Source organism: Mastigoproctus giganteus, chromosome 10, assembly GCF_048544385.1.
Source record: "Mastigoproctus giganteus isolate SK-2022 chromosome 10, ASM4854438v1, whole genome shotgun sequence".
Classification (NCBI taxonomy): domain Eukaryota; kingdom Metazoa; phylum Arthropoda; class Arachnida; order Uropygi; family Thelyphonidae; genus Mastigoproctus; species Mastigoproctus giganteus.
The window spans coordinates 211127065-211139502 of NC_143584.1; the positions used below are offsets into that span (position 1 = coordinate 211127065).

Here is a 12438-nt window from a genome sequence, read left to right on the forward strand (position 1 = left end):
GGGGCAAAGGAAGTAAGCAAACCCTTAGCCATAATTATGAGCGCATCATCGGACTTAGGGGAGGTCCCCACAGACTGGAGATGTGCAAATGTATCTCCAATTCACAAAGTGGGATCAAAGGGTGACACAAGTAATTACAGACCTGTCAGTTTAACTTTTGTTCTGGGGAAAATAATGGAGTCGCTGGTTGAAGAAGCATTGCACGATCGTCGAGACAAGACTGCAGTAATAATTCAGACACAGCATGGGTTTATAAAGGGAAAGTCTTGTCTGACCAATCTGATTGGATACTATGACATGGTCACAGAGGAACTGGATACAAAGGCATCTCCGTAGCCAGGTGGGAAGGAGCAGCAGTGCGTAGTACACGCTTCTTGATTAGACTGGGGTTCGAGCCCGTCACCACCAAATACGGAGGATGCGGAAAGATCAGGGAATGACCACCGCATATCCCGGAGCAATATGGCCTTAGTTGCTAATGCTCCTAAAAAAAAAAAAAAAAAAAAAAAAAACCAAATAACAAAATAACTGGATACAAAAAATAATTTTGATATTATATACTTGGATTTCAGGAAAGCTTTTGATACTGTTGCACACGGAAGACTACTGTACAAATTGGAGCAGAATGGTATTAAGGACAAGTTGTTACAATGGATAAAAGGACGGTTGAATGGGAGCAGACAGAGAGTGGTAATCGATGGACACTGCTCTTCATGGACTAATGTTATTGGTGGATTCCCCCAGGGTTTGGTGTTGAGCCCATCGTTGTTTTGTATATATTTATCATTGATATTGATGAAAGTATATCAGGCTTAATGTCGAAGTTTGCAGATGATACAAAGGTTGGCAGGGTTGTTAATGCAGTATGCTACTGCAACAGGATCTATAAAAGTTGGGCAGATGGGCTGAGAAGTGGCAACTGAAGTTTAACTTCAGTTTTAACTCTAACAAATGCAAAGTACTGCATATTGGTAGCAGTAACCCCAGAGAAATGTACCAACTGTGTGGTATTACACTTAGGGTGGTGGAGAATGAAAGAGATCTGAGGGTAATTGTGCAGTCAGATATGAAGTTTTCTGAGCAGTGGAAAATGGGAAGTTTTTTTTTTTTTTTTTTTGTAGATGCTGTATAAGCTTGCTTTATTGCATCATATGCCTCTACTAATGCTAACATATTAACACAAAACACACAAGAATGAAAGATAACTTGGGATTTTAATAAATCCACAAATTTAATTTCAAAAAATTCAAACCATATCTGCAATAAGGCCTCTAAGGTTGGGATATTTATACCACAAATTTAAACAGATACACCAACCGTTTAAAACTGATTTAATAGTAAAATAAAATAAAATAAAATGATACAAAAGACTGTAAAATAATATTTACAAAAATTTAATTATTTACAAAAAACTAGTTTACAATAAAAATAAAATAAAATAAGTAAATAAGTTAAAATGCATTAAAATATAAATTTAAAAGCGATAAAAACACTATTGTAAAATAAAATGATACAAAAGACTTAAGCAGTTTAAGTTTTTCTTTAGTTTACCTTCCTTACCTCAACTTCTTCCCAGTCATAATCTGTAATAGAAATACCAGGTTCAGAAGTAGGTGTTTCAACACCAGATCCTTTTTGTTTCGTCACAGCCATTTCCGCATGTCCTTTACCCTGAGGTCCTTTCATACGGACAAATTCAAGCCTTTGCTGACCTTGATACCAGCCCATTGACATTCGTTGTGCTACTCTTGTTGTCAGACTTGCCTAATTTAAATGTAAGTAAATTATAATTAGCAATTTCAATCAAATTTCTATTTCATTTCATTTAATAAATATGTACACATTACAACAAGAGGAGAGAAATTGCTTAACTGTCCGTATGAATAATCAATACTTGGCAATGAGTGTCAAACAAAAAAATTAACCAACTTAAGTTTTTTTTGAATATCCAAATAGCAATAACCTTTTTGACCTCTATCCTTGAGAACCATTATTCACTCTCTTGGAGCAGGGATCTTAAAATGATGGCCCACAGGCCCAATGTATAAAGACTGTTAGCTAATGGGTCAGGGACTATATCACTCAAGTCAAGTGAGGATCAGCTGTAGGCAGCTTTCAAGTGCCTTTCATAACCTCATTACATGCATTCAACTTCTCATGTTTTGCTGTATTAATAAATTTAGTTGCTCTCCAAAATAAAGTAGAAACTTTCTAAAAGTCAATGAGAAAGAGTGAAAAATTTTACATTAATATTATTAAGATTTCTTCTTGGACTTCTCACCTTATTTTTTAAACTACAAATATCTTGTCATATCATGCTTTTTAAGCATGTTAGCATATATGCATAATATGCCTATCATCTTCACAATGTTGGTGTCTGTCCACATTTAACAACACAACTCCCAATGGAAGGATTTTCATTTAATTTTATATTTGGGCCTTCTTTTTAGATGCAAATGTAAAAAGAAGAAGGATGCCAGAAACTTTGCTCTGGAGACTAAACATGGGGTTCACTACTTCAAGCTTCCAATACAAAAAGCTGTGGTATAGCACTAGATGAGGGTCATCTACCATCTAGTGCTTGTTGAGCCATTCCAAATTTCATTAAAATCAGACCAATAAAAATGCAACAATTACTATATCTTTGTCTGTCTGCATGCAATAACTTGACTCCCAGTGAACAGATTTCATGAAATTTTATATATATAGGCCCTATCGGAATGATTTATTGACCCTTCTCGAATTTCATTAAAATCAGACAAAAAAAAAAAAAAAAAAAATCTGTCAATTATTTATTTTTTCATACACATCACATAACACTACCCATATACAGCATACTGTAGCTGAAGCACTGGATATTATGTCTGTTGTCATGTGCTGTTTGGAGAAATGAATGGACAAGGTGGCAGATGTGTAAAAACAAAATTTTCTTGGTTTGTGAATAAAATTTGTTGCTTTTTTATGATATAAATCATAAATTGCTACTTTTGCTAACATTCCTGAAATGTAATGCACTGTTTGTTGTCTAACTCCTGGTGCCGTCAGACAACAATGCACTGTTTGTTGTCTGACGGCACCAGGGGTTTTCCTACTGCACTATGTAAATTAAGGAACTTGTTTGAAAAGCAGATGTTTTAGAAGTGAAACCGTTGCTTTCTCAATAGTGAAAGGCACAGTAAGTAATTCTAGAAATTTCCAGACATAGCTATCTATATTTATATAAGAATATATGTTAGAAATGGCGTGAATTTTTTGAAAAATGACAATTGGTATAAAAGTAATTAGATATGTAGTTGCTACTGAACATTTTTTTTTTTTTTTTTTTTTGTTCCTGTCATTTCCTATTAATCAAAGTGTTATTTTGACATGTAAATTTTTTCAGTCTATTTCTGTAGAAGCTGCTGTCCGTGCATCAAAGATCCACATTCAGCTCTCAAACCATGGCTTCACCATATATGGTCTAAACCAGTAGTCACCAAAGTGTGTGCGAGATAATCCACAATAAATCAATATTTATTAATTATGAAAATTTTAGTTTTTTGAAACGTAATTGAAAATAAAAATTGTGTTTTTTAATAATTAAATATGCAGCTTTGTTTGATTGCACAACTTTAATGGATCATGCACGTTCAAGTATATGCATTTTGTACTTGACTTCAATTTAATTTTGTTTTGTATTTTTTTATTTGTGATCTTTTAAAATTATGTGATTTTAGATATAATGCCTTCCACTTAAATGATTTTAAGTGGAAATAAGAAAATAAGAAAAATAAGAAAATATATTTAATTTTTTATTCTGGGATGCGCACTAGTCTAAGTAAAATAAGGGTGCATGACCAAAAAAGATTGGAGGTCTATACACTGGTCTATACAATGAAACATTGAATGAGTGAAAGCTTTTTCCTGCCAGTGCCAACTTTCCTTGACACATTTCTTTTCTCTGAAAACTTTTTACTGCAGCAAACTGTTTGTTATTTGAGGAAAGCTTCAAAGTTGGTTTTCCTAGGGAATAAGAAACAATTTTGCATGTTTTTGAGGCTGTGTTGTAATAGTCAGCTTCTCAACCATTCTTATAATAAAAGTTATAATTCTGCTATGATCTTTAATAATGAGCCTGCCTATCATCTGGTATGTATTTTTGTTAACATGAGAGGAAAAATCAATGCTTCAAATATCAAATAACTCACAGTGCATTTCCCAACTTACAAGAATGTAAGTTGTTTACTTTATGACATTGCTTCTCCATCGACAGGTCATATACTGGTGTTAAGGGTGAAGCATAATATAAGTAGACAGCCTCACCAAACATACAGGCTCTGCAAATGCCTTTATGCTGTTTTATCTTATACTATGATAGCTCCATATACCCCAATCCTGCAATTTCAAACCGTAATCTATATTACATTGAACATCACTTAATACGTAGAAATAACACTGAGCATGCAAACATTAAGCAGGAACTATATTTCAATAGTTATGAATTAAATTGTTTTTAATTCTGTTAATAATTAATTCCTAATAAAAGTTTCTAGGAGTGGAAATAATAATGTTATTCAGTGAAAATAATTTAAGACTTCTTGTGCATTCATCTAGAAAAGCTGGGCAGATGGGCTGAGAAAGGCAACTGAAGTTTAACATTGACAAATGCAAAGTACTGCATATGGGTAGAAGTAACCCCAGAGAAACATACCAACTATGCGGTACTACACTTAGGGTGGTAGAGAATGAAAAATACCTGGGGGTAATTGTGCAGTCAGATATGAAGTTTTCTGAGCAGTGTAGGCAGGCTGCCAGAGTAGGTCATGGGGTCTTGTCAATGATATACAGGAATTTTGCTAGTAGGGATAAGGAGGTGATTATCCCTTTGTATAATGCAATGGTCAGGCCGAACCTTGAGTACTGCAGACAGGTCTGGAGGTCTCATTTTAGGAAGGATATGAAGTCAGATAGAGTTGCTAGAATGAGTAAGGAGAAGGGCAACAAGATTGGTGAGGGGAACGAAGGGATCCTCTTACCAAGAATGGCTTAAGTTCTGCAAATTGCAGGGTCTGGAGACTAGGCACCTGCAAGGTGATCTGATTGAGGTGTATAAGGCTTTGAATGGTTTAAATAGGCCCAATGCTGATGGGATTCTTCCTCTTGCTCAGATTACAAACCTAATGGGGGGGGGCATAAATTCGAATTGAGGAAAGACTAGTAGAATAGATGTGTGGAAATTTGCCTTTAGCCAGCAGGAAGTTGTTTGCTGGAACAAACTTCCATCTATTGTTGTGGAAGTTTGTAGCTTAAATAAATTCAAGGAAGAACTGGACAAATTTTTAGAGCAAATGGATGTGTGAAATGGGTTTTTTTTTTTTTTTGGCTGATGCCATATATGCTAATCTTAGCCCTCTAGCACAGGGGTGTCAAACTCAGAAGTGCTCGTGGGGTCAAAAAAAATTCTCCTGGAACATTTAAAATGGTGCACTTTAATTTTATTCAAATTTTATCTAAATAAAATTAAAGTACAGTAGACTCTCGATTTTCCGGGATAGACGGTAAAACAAAAATCCCGGATAATTTATTTCCCGGTTAATCCAAAAATACAGTAAATCCCCAACATACATTCCAGGACTTCTTATGTAAGTTGAGTTTTATGTAACTAGGGAATGACTAATAAAATATTGCTCCTATATCCGTGATATGCCAAAATTACAAAAACCACATAATATCCTCAGAAGAATGAAGAAAAATATAATTATATTTTTCAATTAGTTAGTTATTTAGAAAAAATAACTATATATTTTTAATTAGTTCAATTAAAAACTTTATCTGAGGACAGCAAAGTTGTTGGAGTGGCACATACAAAAAGAAAACATTAAAGGAAGAAATCGTACAGTAAAAACTGATATGTATTCCGTAGCCTTGGTTATCATAGTTGACTTCATTGGTGCCGATCCCTTTACCACTTCTCGTATTCTGTCTCTTTCCTTTATTATTGTGTTCTGTTGACACTGACAAATCTAAATTCCGTGCGATACTTTGTTCATGTTTGACCATTTTCAAACATCCTTATTTTAATTTTCTGATCCGAATCAATCACTTTCCTTTTTTTTTTTTTTTTTTGATAGATTTACTAGTACCGTTGTCACTTATTCTCTTCATTTCGTCCATGATAACAGTCAAAAGGAAATTTTATGTAAAGAATTTCACAGGGTTAAGGCGAAAACTCACTACTATCACCCCACGCGAGCTCACATTTTACTAAAACACTTTTCTGGAGGTCACTACCATAAAACAATAAAAACGATTTGCACTTCCGGTTTATTGGGCTTTTCTGTTACTGCAATTCATTATAAAGGTAGTGAACTCGATCATATTGCATTTGCAATAATATACAGATAGCTGGAATTCTGTGGGATTTTACGTTATTGAAATCTTCAGCCATATAAAAAAAAAAAAACCTAAATAAATTTTAAAAATCTTTTCTTCCATTCCTATTTTTAAGTTTGTGACTCCATATCCCGCTTGTGCAATTTGTGTGTGCCATGATCGTCTTTGTTGATTGCTTATTATTATTATTCTGTTTTAAATTTTAAAATCCTAAAAAAGAAAAAAACTGAGTGAAAAAATATATAAAAAATTAACGTAAGTCGGGGACTTACTACAGTACAGTATATCCAAAAATGTTCAGCAACCTACGTTAAAAATATGGCAATAGATAAAAATTTTACTACGCACTACTCGTGTGTCCAATACGATGCTTCCCTTTTATTTTTTGCGATGTCGATTTTAAATTAATAGCTTCCCTTTATTTTTTATGATGTCGCATATGGTTTTGGTCACCAACATTATAATGGTTCATTAGAGATATAACGGATGCACCATTTTCAAATTTTTGAATAATTTCAAGTTTTTGTTTAATTGAAAGCTCAACTAGTTTGCGTTCACCCATCATTTCCGCGATTTCTAAACAAAAATGAAATTTTTCGTTATCCATGACAAATAACGAAACAAAATTTTTCTCTTTACAGTGCGATGAAACAGAACAATCGAAGCAGCGCCCTAAAACTAAACATTTCTTCTCTCTCTCTTTTTTTTTTTTTTTTTTTAGCTTCGGGTGTAAAGACAGTGAGGATCGCAAGATAATAATCTCCCAATGATGACTTTATAAGGCCCTGCCTGTCGCTTATTTACGACTTGCAAAACATCTGTTTATACCTATTCTAGTTTTCTAATTATTACTTGAATTTTATGATTTCTGGTTGATTTATTTATTTTTTTTTTTTTTGGCCTCTTGAAATGTCCCGGTAAATCGAGAGTCTGCTGTACACTAAATTTTATTCTTTATTCTGATAATCTACTGATTCCCAAACTATGGGATCACCCCCACTTCTTGGGGAGGAGGGAATGTCCTCGAGGTAGGCACAAAAAAGTTTATTTAGTTTTAATAGGATGACCAGTTGAAAATAAGCAAATAAGAAAAAATATGTACTGAATTTGCAGTTTCTGAAAGGTTCATTCATCGTGATTCATTCATTCACTGCAGTTTCTGAAAGACTCATTCATACTCCACTATCTAGTAGTTAAGGTGCTGAATCGGCAGAGGCAAAATGTTAATTCTTGTGCATAGTAATAATAACAATAAAAATAGTCAATAAGATAAAATTTAGGAAAGTGGACACAATGATCATTATATTTTGTTTTCTTCTGAAATTTAGTTACTGTATATTCGGCATATAAGTCGACCTTTGAAGCACAAAAAAAAATCATCTAAAATTTTACGGTCGACATATATGCTAAGTATAAAATCTTAAGCTTGAATTAAAGATAATAATAAAGACAAATTAATACCAATGTATTTAGTATTCCTAAATATATTGGCGTTATACTTCAAAAATATACATGCAATAAATACATTTGTGAAAAATATTTCTCACAAATACACAGTTTGATAAACCTTTTAATTAAAACTGAAGAAGTTGTTCCTCTTCTTTAGACGAAAACAGTTCATGGAATTTGTTGGATGTTAAATTTCCAGATTTACTTTAAGTTCTTCCAGATTGTCAGTTAATAATGGCAAAATTCGATTCCATTATTGATGCACTGCTTACAGAGATATCAATCAGGCAATGGCTTAGCTACATAATCAAAGCCTCCAATGTATATACAGCTTCAATGAGCAATGTCATGTTGTGACCTAGGCCTGTAAGTTTAGTTTAGTGACCTGCTACATGAGATTACTTTATATGTTTGTTGCTTTCTTTACAGTTTAATGTGCATTGTACTAAAATGTCACAATGTAAGCTTCTAAAAGAAAGAGCAGAAATAACAGAATTAAAACACAGACAATGACACCAATCTTTGTTCAGTTCTTTCGCATCAGAGGATAACTAAAAAAGACAAATAATTGATGGCAAATATATGACTAATGATATAGGCCTCTGTAGCCGAGAAGTCAGGATTGACTGAATTACAATTTTATTGGCATATTAGCAGCTAAGGCTATTATGTGCCAAGACATGGTTATAGAAGTTTAAAAATAAATAAATTCTGGTAACCTTTCAAAAACGATTACCTCGTCAAAAGTCATAAGGGTAAAGTGGTCAGGAGCATGCAATAGCACACACTCTTTGAGTAGACTGGGATTCAAGCCCTTGACTGCTAAACATAGTCGATCTGCCAACTCGCACCAGACTAGCAGGGCATATTATGGTTCATTTCCTCATCATGACTTGTTGAGGAGGCCTCTATCCTGCAGTGGACTGACAATGGCTGCAGATTTATTTTATTTATTTATATGACTAATGACTAATTTTCAAGCCAAAAACTAAGGGTTGACTTATATGCTAGAATATATGGTACATATTTCAGTTTTACCTTATTGTTGTAAACATATGGATGCACAAACAAAGTCAGGTGTCCCCTTTAACAGTGATTCACTGTCTCGTTATTGTTATTATTATTGTTAGGTTTCGAATTAGGCAGTTCTGGACGAGACCCATAAAATAATGAAGAGGTTTCTGACAGGATAAAAATGAAAACCAAGTGACAAACCTGTTCCTTGCAACAGTCAAACTCCAGCATCCAAATTAAAATCTCATAATAACAAAAACCATACCTATCACATTTGGTTTCACAAGTGTTGTGATAAACAGGAAAGAACAACCTAAGTGTCCTTGCAGCTGACAGTCTGAAGCCAAATAAACTTAAATGGCACCTAGAAAAAAAAACATCCTAAAATGAAAAACAAGCCCCAGATGAAGTGCGTGTACATCTAAAATCTTTCCTAAGTACTACAACTGTTTCATCCAAAGCTCTTTTGGCATCATATCAAGTTGCAAACAGAATAGCACAAAATAAGAAACCACACACAATCAGGAAAAGTCTTGTTCTCTCTGCAGCAATTAACATGGTACAAACATTGCTATGTGACAAGAGTATTCAACACCTTCCCAATGTACCTATCTCAAATAACACAGTTTCACCGTGGATTTCTGATGTACCAGATTTGGAGGATCAATTGAGAAATAAACATTTTGAAAGGAAAAGCTGAGAAATAAACCCTTTGAAAGGAAAATATGAGAAATAAAGCTTTTAGAATACAGCTAGATGAAGCAACTGACTGCAGTGATATAGCACATTTAATAGCATATGTACATTGACAATAAAAACATTAATGAAGAGTCCTTTCCTGCAAGCCTATAAAAATTAGAGCAACAGTACTCTTCAAAACTGTTGATGATTTTGTGAAAGAAAAATGTTTAATGTGGTCAAACTGTGTTGGAGTGTGCACAGACAGGGCCCAAGTAAAGGCCAGAAATACTAAAGGAGTAAAGGATTAAGCAATCGGCACCAGAAGCTATCTGGACACACTGCATGATACACCAAGAATACTAGTGTCACTTGAATATTTATTCAGTGTCACTGGTTACAAAGCAGTTGTGCCAAGAACTGAATGAAGAGTTGAACTTTGAGTGAAACCATAAACCTCATCAAAATGGGGTTTATGATTTCTCCCCCTCTTCCCCTTCTCCCCCTCAGCCACCCACATTATAAGGGGTGGCTGAGGGGGAGAAGACAGAGAGTGGTAATCAATGGACACTGCTCATCGTGGACTAATGTTATTAGTGGAGTCCCTCAGGGCTCAGTGTTGGGTCCATTATTGTTTTCTGTATTCATAAATGATATTGATGATGGTATATCAAGCTTAATGTCGAAGTTTGCAGATGATACAAAGGTAGGCAGGGTTGTCAAGGACACTACTGACACTATGCTGCTGCAACTGGATCTGGAAAGGTTGAGCAGATGGGCTGAGAGGTGGCAAATGAAGTTTAACATTGACAAATGTAAAGTACTACACATGGGAAACAGCAACCCCAGAGCAACGTATCAACTCTGTGGTACTACACTGACAGTGGTAGAGAATGAAAGGGACTTGGGGGTGGTTGTGCAGGCAGATATGAAGTTCTCTGAGCAGTGCAGACAGGCTGCAAGAGTAGCTCATGGTGTATTGTCAATGATATATAGGAATTTTTCTAGCAGGGATAAGGTGATTATTCCCTTGTATAAGGCAATGGTCAGGCCACACCTAGAGTACTGTATACAGGTCTGGAGGCCTCATTTCAAGAAGGATGTAGAGCTGCTGGAACGAGTACAGAGAAGGGCAACAAGATTAGTGAATGGAACAAAGGGGTGCTCTTACGAAGAAAGGCTTAAGTTTTGCAAATTACAGTGTCTGGAGACTAGGCACCAGCAAGGTGATCTGATAGAGGTGTATAAAGCATTGAATGGTTTGAGCATGCTCAATGCTGATGGGATTCTTCCTCTCGCTCAGAATAATCACCTGAGAGGGCATAAATTCAAATTGAGGAAAGACAGATGTAGGATAGACGTGCGGAAATTTGCCTTTAGCCAGCGAGTGGTTGGTTGGTGGAACAGACTTCCATCCCTTGTCGTGGAAGTTGATAGCCTAAATAAGTTTAAGGCTCAGCTGGGCAGGTATTTTGAACGAACAGAGGGGTGAAGTGGAAGTGGTTTTTTTTTTTTTTTTTGGCTGATGCTGCATAAGCTTGCTTTCTTGCATCAAATGCCTCTACTAATGCTAATGCTAATGCTAAAAAATATGCCCATTGAAAAGCAGGTTTTTTGCACAGCTTTATGAAGAGATGGCAGCTCAACACAAGTCGATTCTGTTCTACTGCAATTCTTGGTGGCCATCAAGAGGAAATGTTGTGGCTTGAGTTTACCTCTTATGAGAAGAATTAACTCTGTCTAGAAAAATAATATATAAAAAAAAAAATTCTGAATATTTCCTCAATGAACACTTCCTAATGAAGTTGGTCTACTTAAGTGACATTTTTGAAAAGTTCAATTCATTGAATGCAGGTATGCAACACAAATGTTCTATTAGCGAATGATGAGGTCAATGCCTTTGTCAGAAAGATTGCCCTATGTCTTAGGAAACTGGAAAAAAACAGGATATGTTTCCCCACTTAAAGGATATTGTAGAGGACAATGATCTACAAACAAACTTCACTGAAATTAAACAATGTATGAAACAACACTTAAATAATCTTTAATCCTCGTTCACAAAGTACTTTTCAAAAACTATGAGCAACAAATAGAGCTGGATAAGAGACCCCTTTCAAGCTACTAATCCATGTTAAACAGTTTAATATTGAAGAGGAAGAAAGTACATTGAAATGATCTCTGATACTTCATTGCAACTTAAGTTTTGCAAGGAATCAGTAGTGCTCTGACCTCAGCAAGAAAGTGACAAATTCTCCTACCTTTTGCAACATCTTACCTTAAGCAAGACAGGATTCTCAGCTGCTTCATGTTAAAAACAAAGTATTGTACTCTGATGGACATAGATAAAGATCGTCGCGTGGCCATTTTAAGACTCAAACCACAATTCGAGAAATTATGCACCATGATGCAGCATCCTTCTCAGTAATGTAGGTACACTACTTTTTTTTATTAATTTAATACCGGTTTAAACAAATTAGTTTGACATTATATTAATATAGCTGATTTACTGCATTTTTATTTTTATTAATTTTTGGAAAAGGGGAGGATTGTGAAATTTAAAAAAAAATTTTAAGGGGTGTATAGTGCAATGGTTTGGGAAGCTGTGCGATATCCTACTGGATAATAGAACAAATATAATGCCATCATTTTTGAATTCCCCATGTGGCAGCCAAGTTTATAAAGAAATGGATAAAATATCCAGAATAGTCAACAGCAAAATTCTTCTGCATCCAAGCAAGATCACTACTGAGATTTCCTTGTAGCTCTTAAAAGCTACAAGGAAATCTCAACTGAGCTTTAAAGTGAATGGGAGGAATTATGCTAGGCCATCTATTTGAAGCACAGCATAAAAACAGCCATCAGTCATATGAGAGGCAATTACACTAATAAATAATAAATCTTAAGCAATATTTGCAAATATTCCTT

At 34.8% G+C, this 12438-nt stretch overlaps 1 protein-coding gene across 1 annotated transcript in view; it reads right to left on the reverse strand.

The window, feature by feature from the left end:
• Positions 1-12438, reverse strand: part of LOC150079846 (uncharacterized protein KIAA0930 homolog) — a 104625-nt gene that overhangs the window by 46928 nt on the left and 45259 nt on the right. Inside the window, exons 7-8 of the mRNA XM_090383251.1 lie at positions 8207-8209; positions 1561-1764 (exon numbers count right to left, since the gene is read on the reverse strand). Of these exons, the coding sequence (XP_090239377.1) occupies positions 1561-1764; positions 8207-8209 (207 nt within the window). The remainder of the gene's footprint in view (positions 1-1560; positions 1765-8206; positions 8210-12438) is intronic.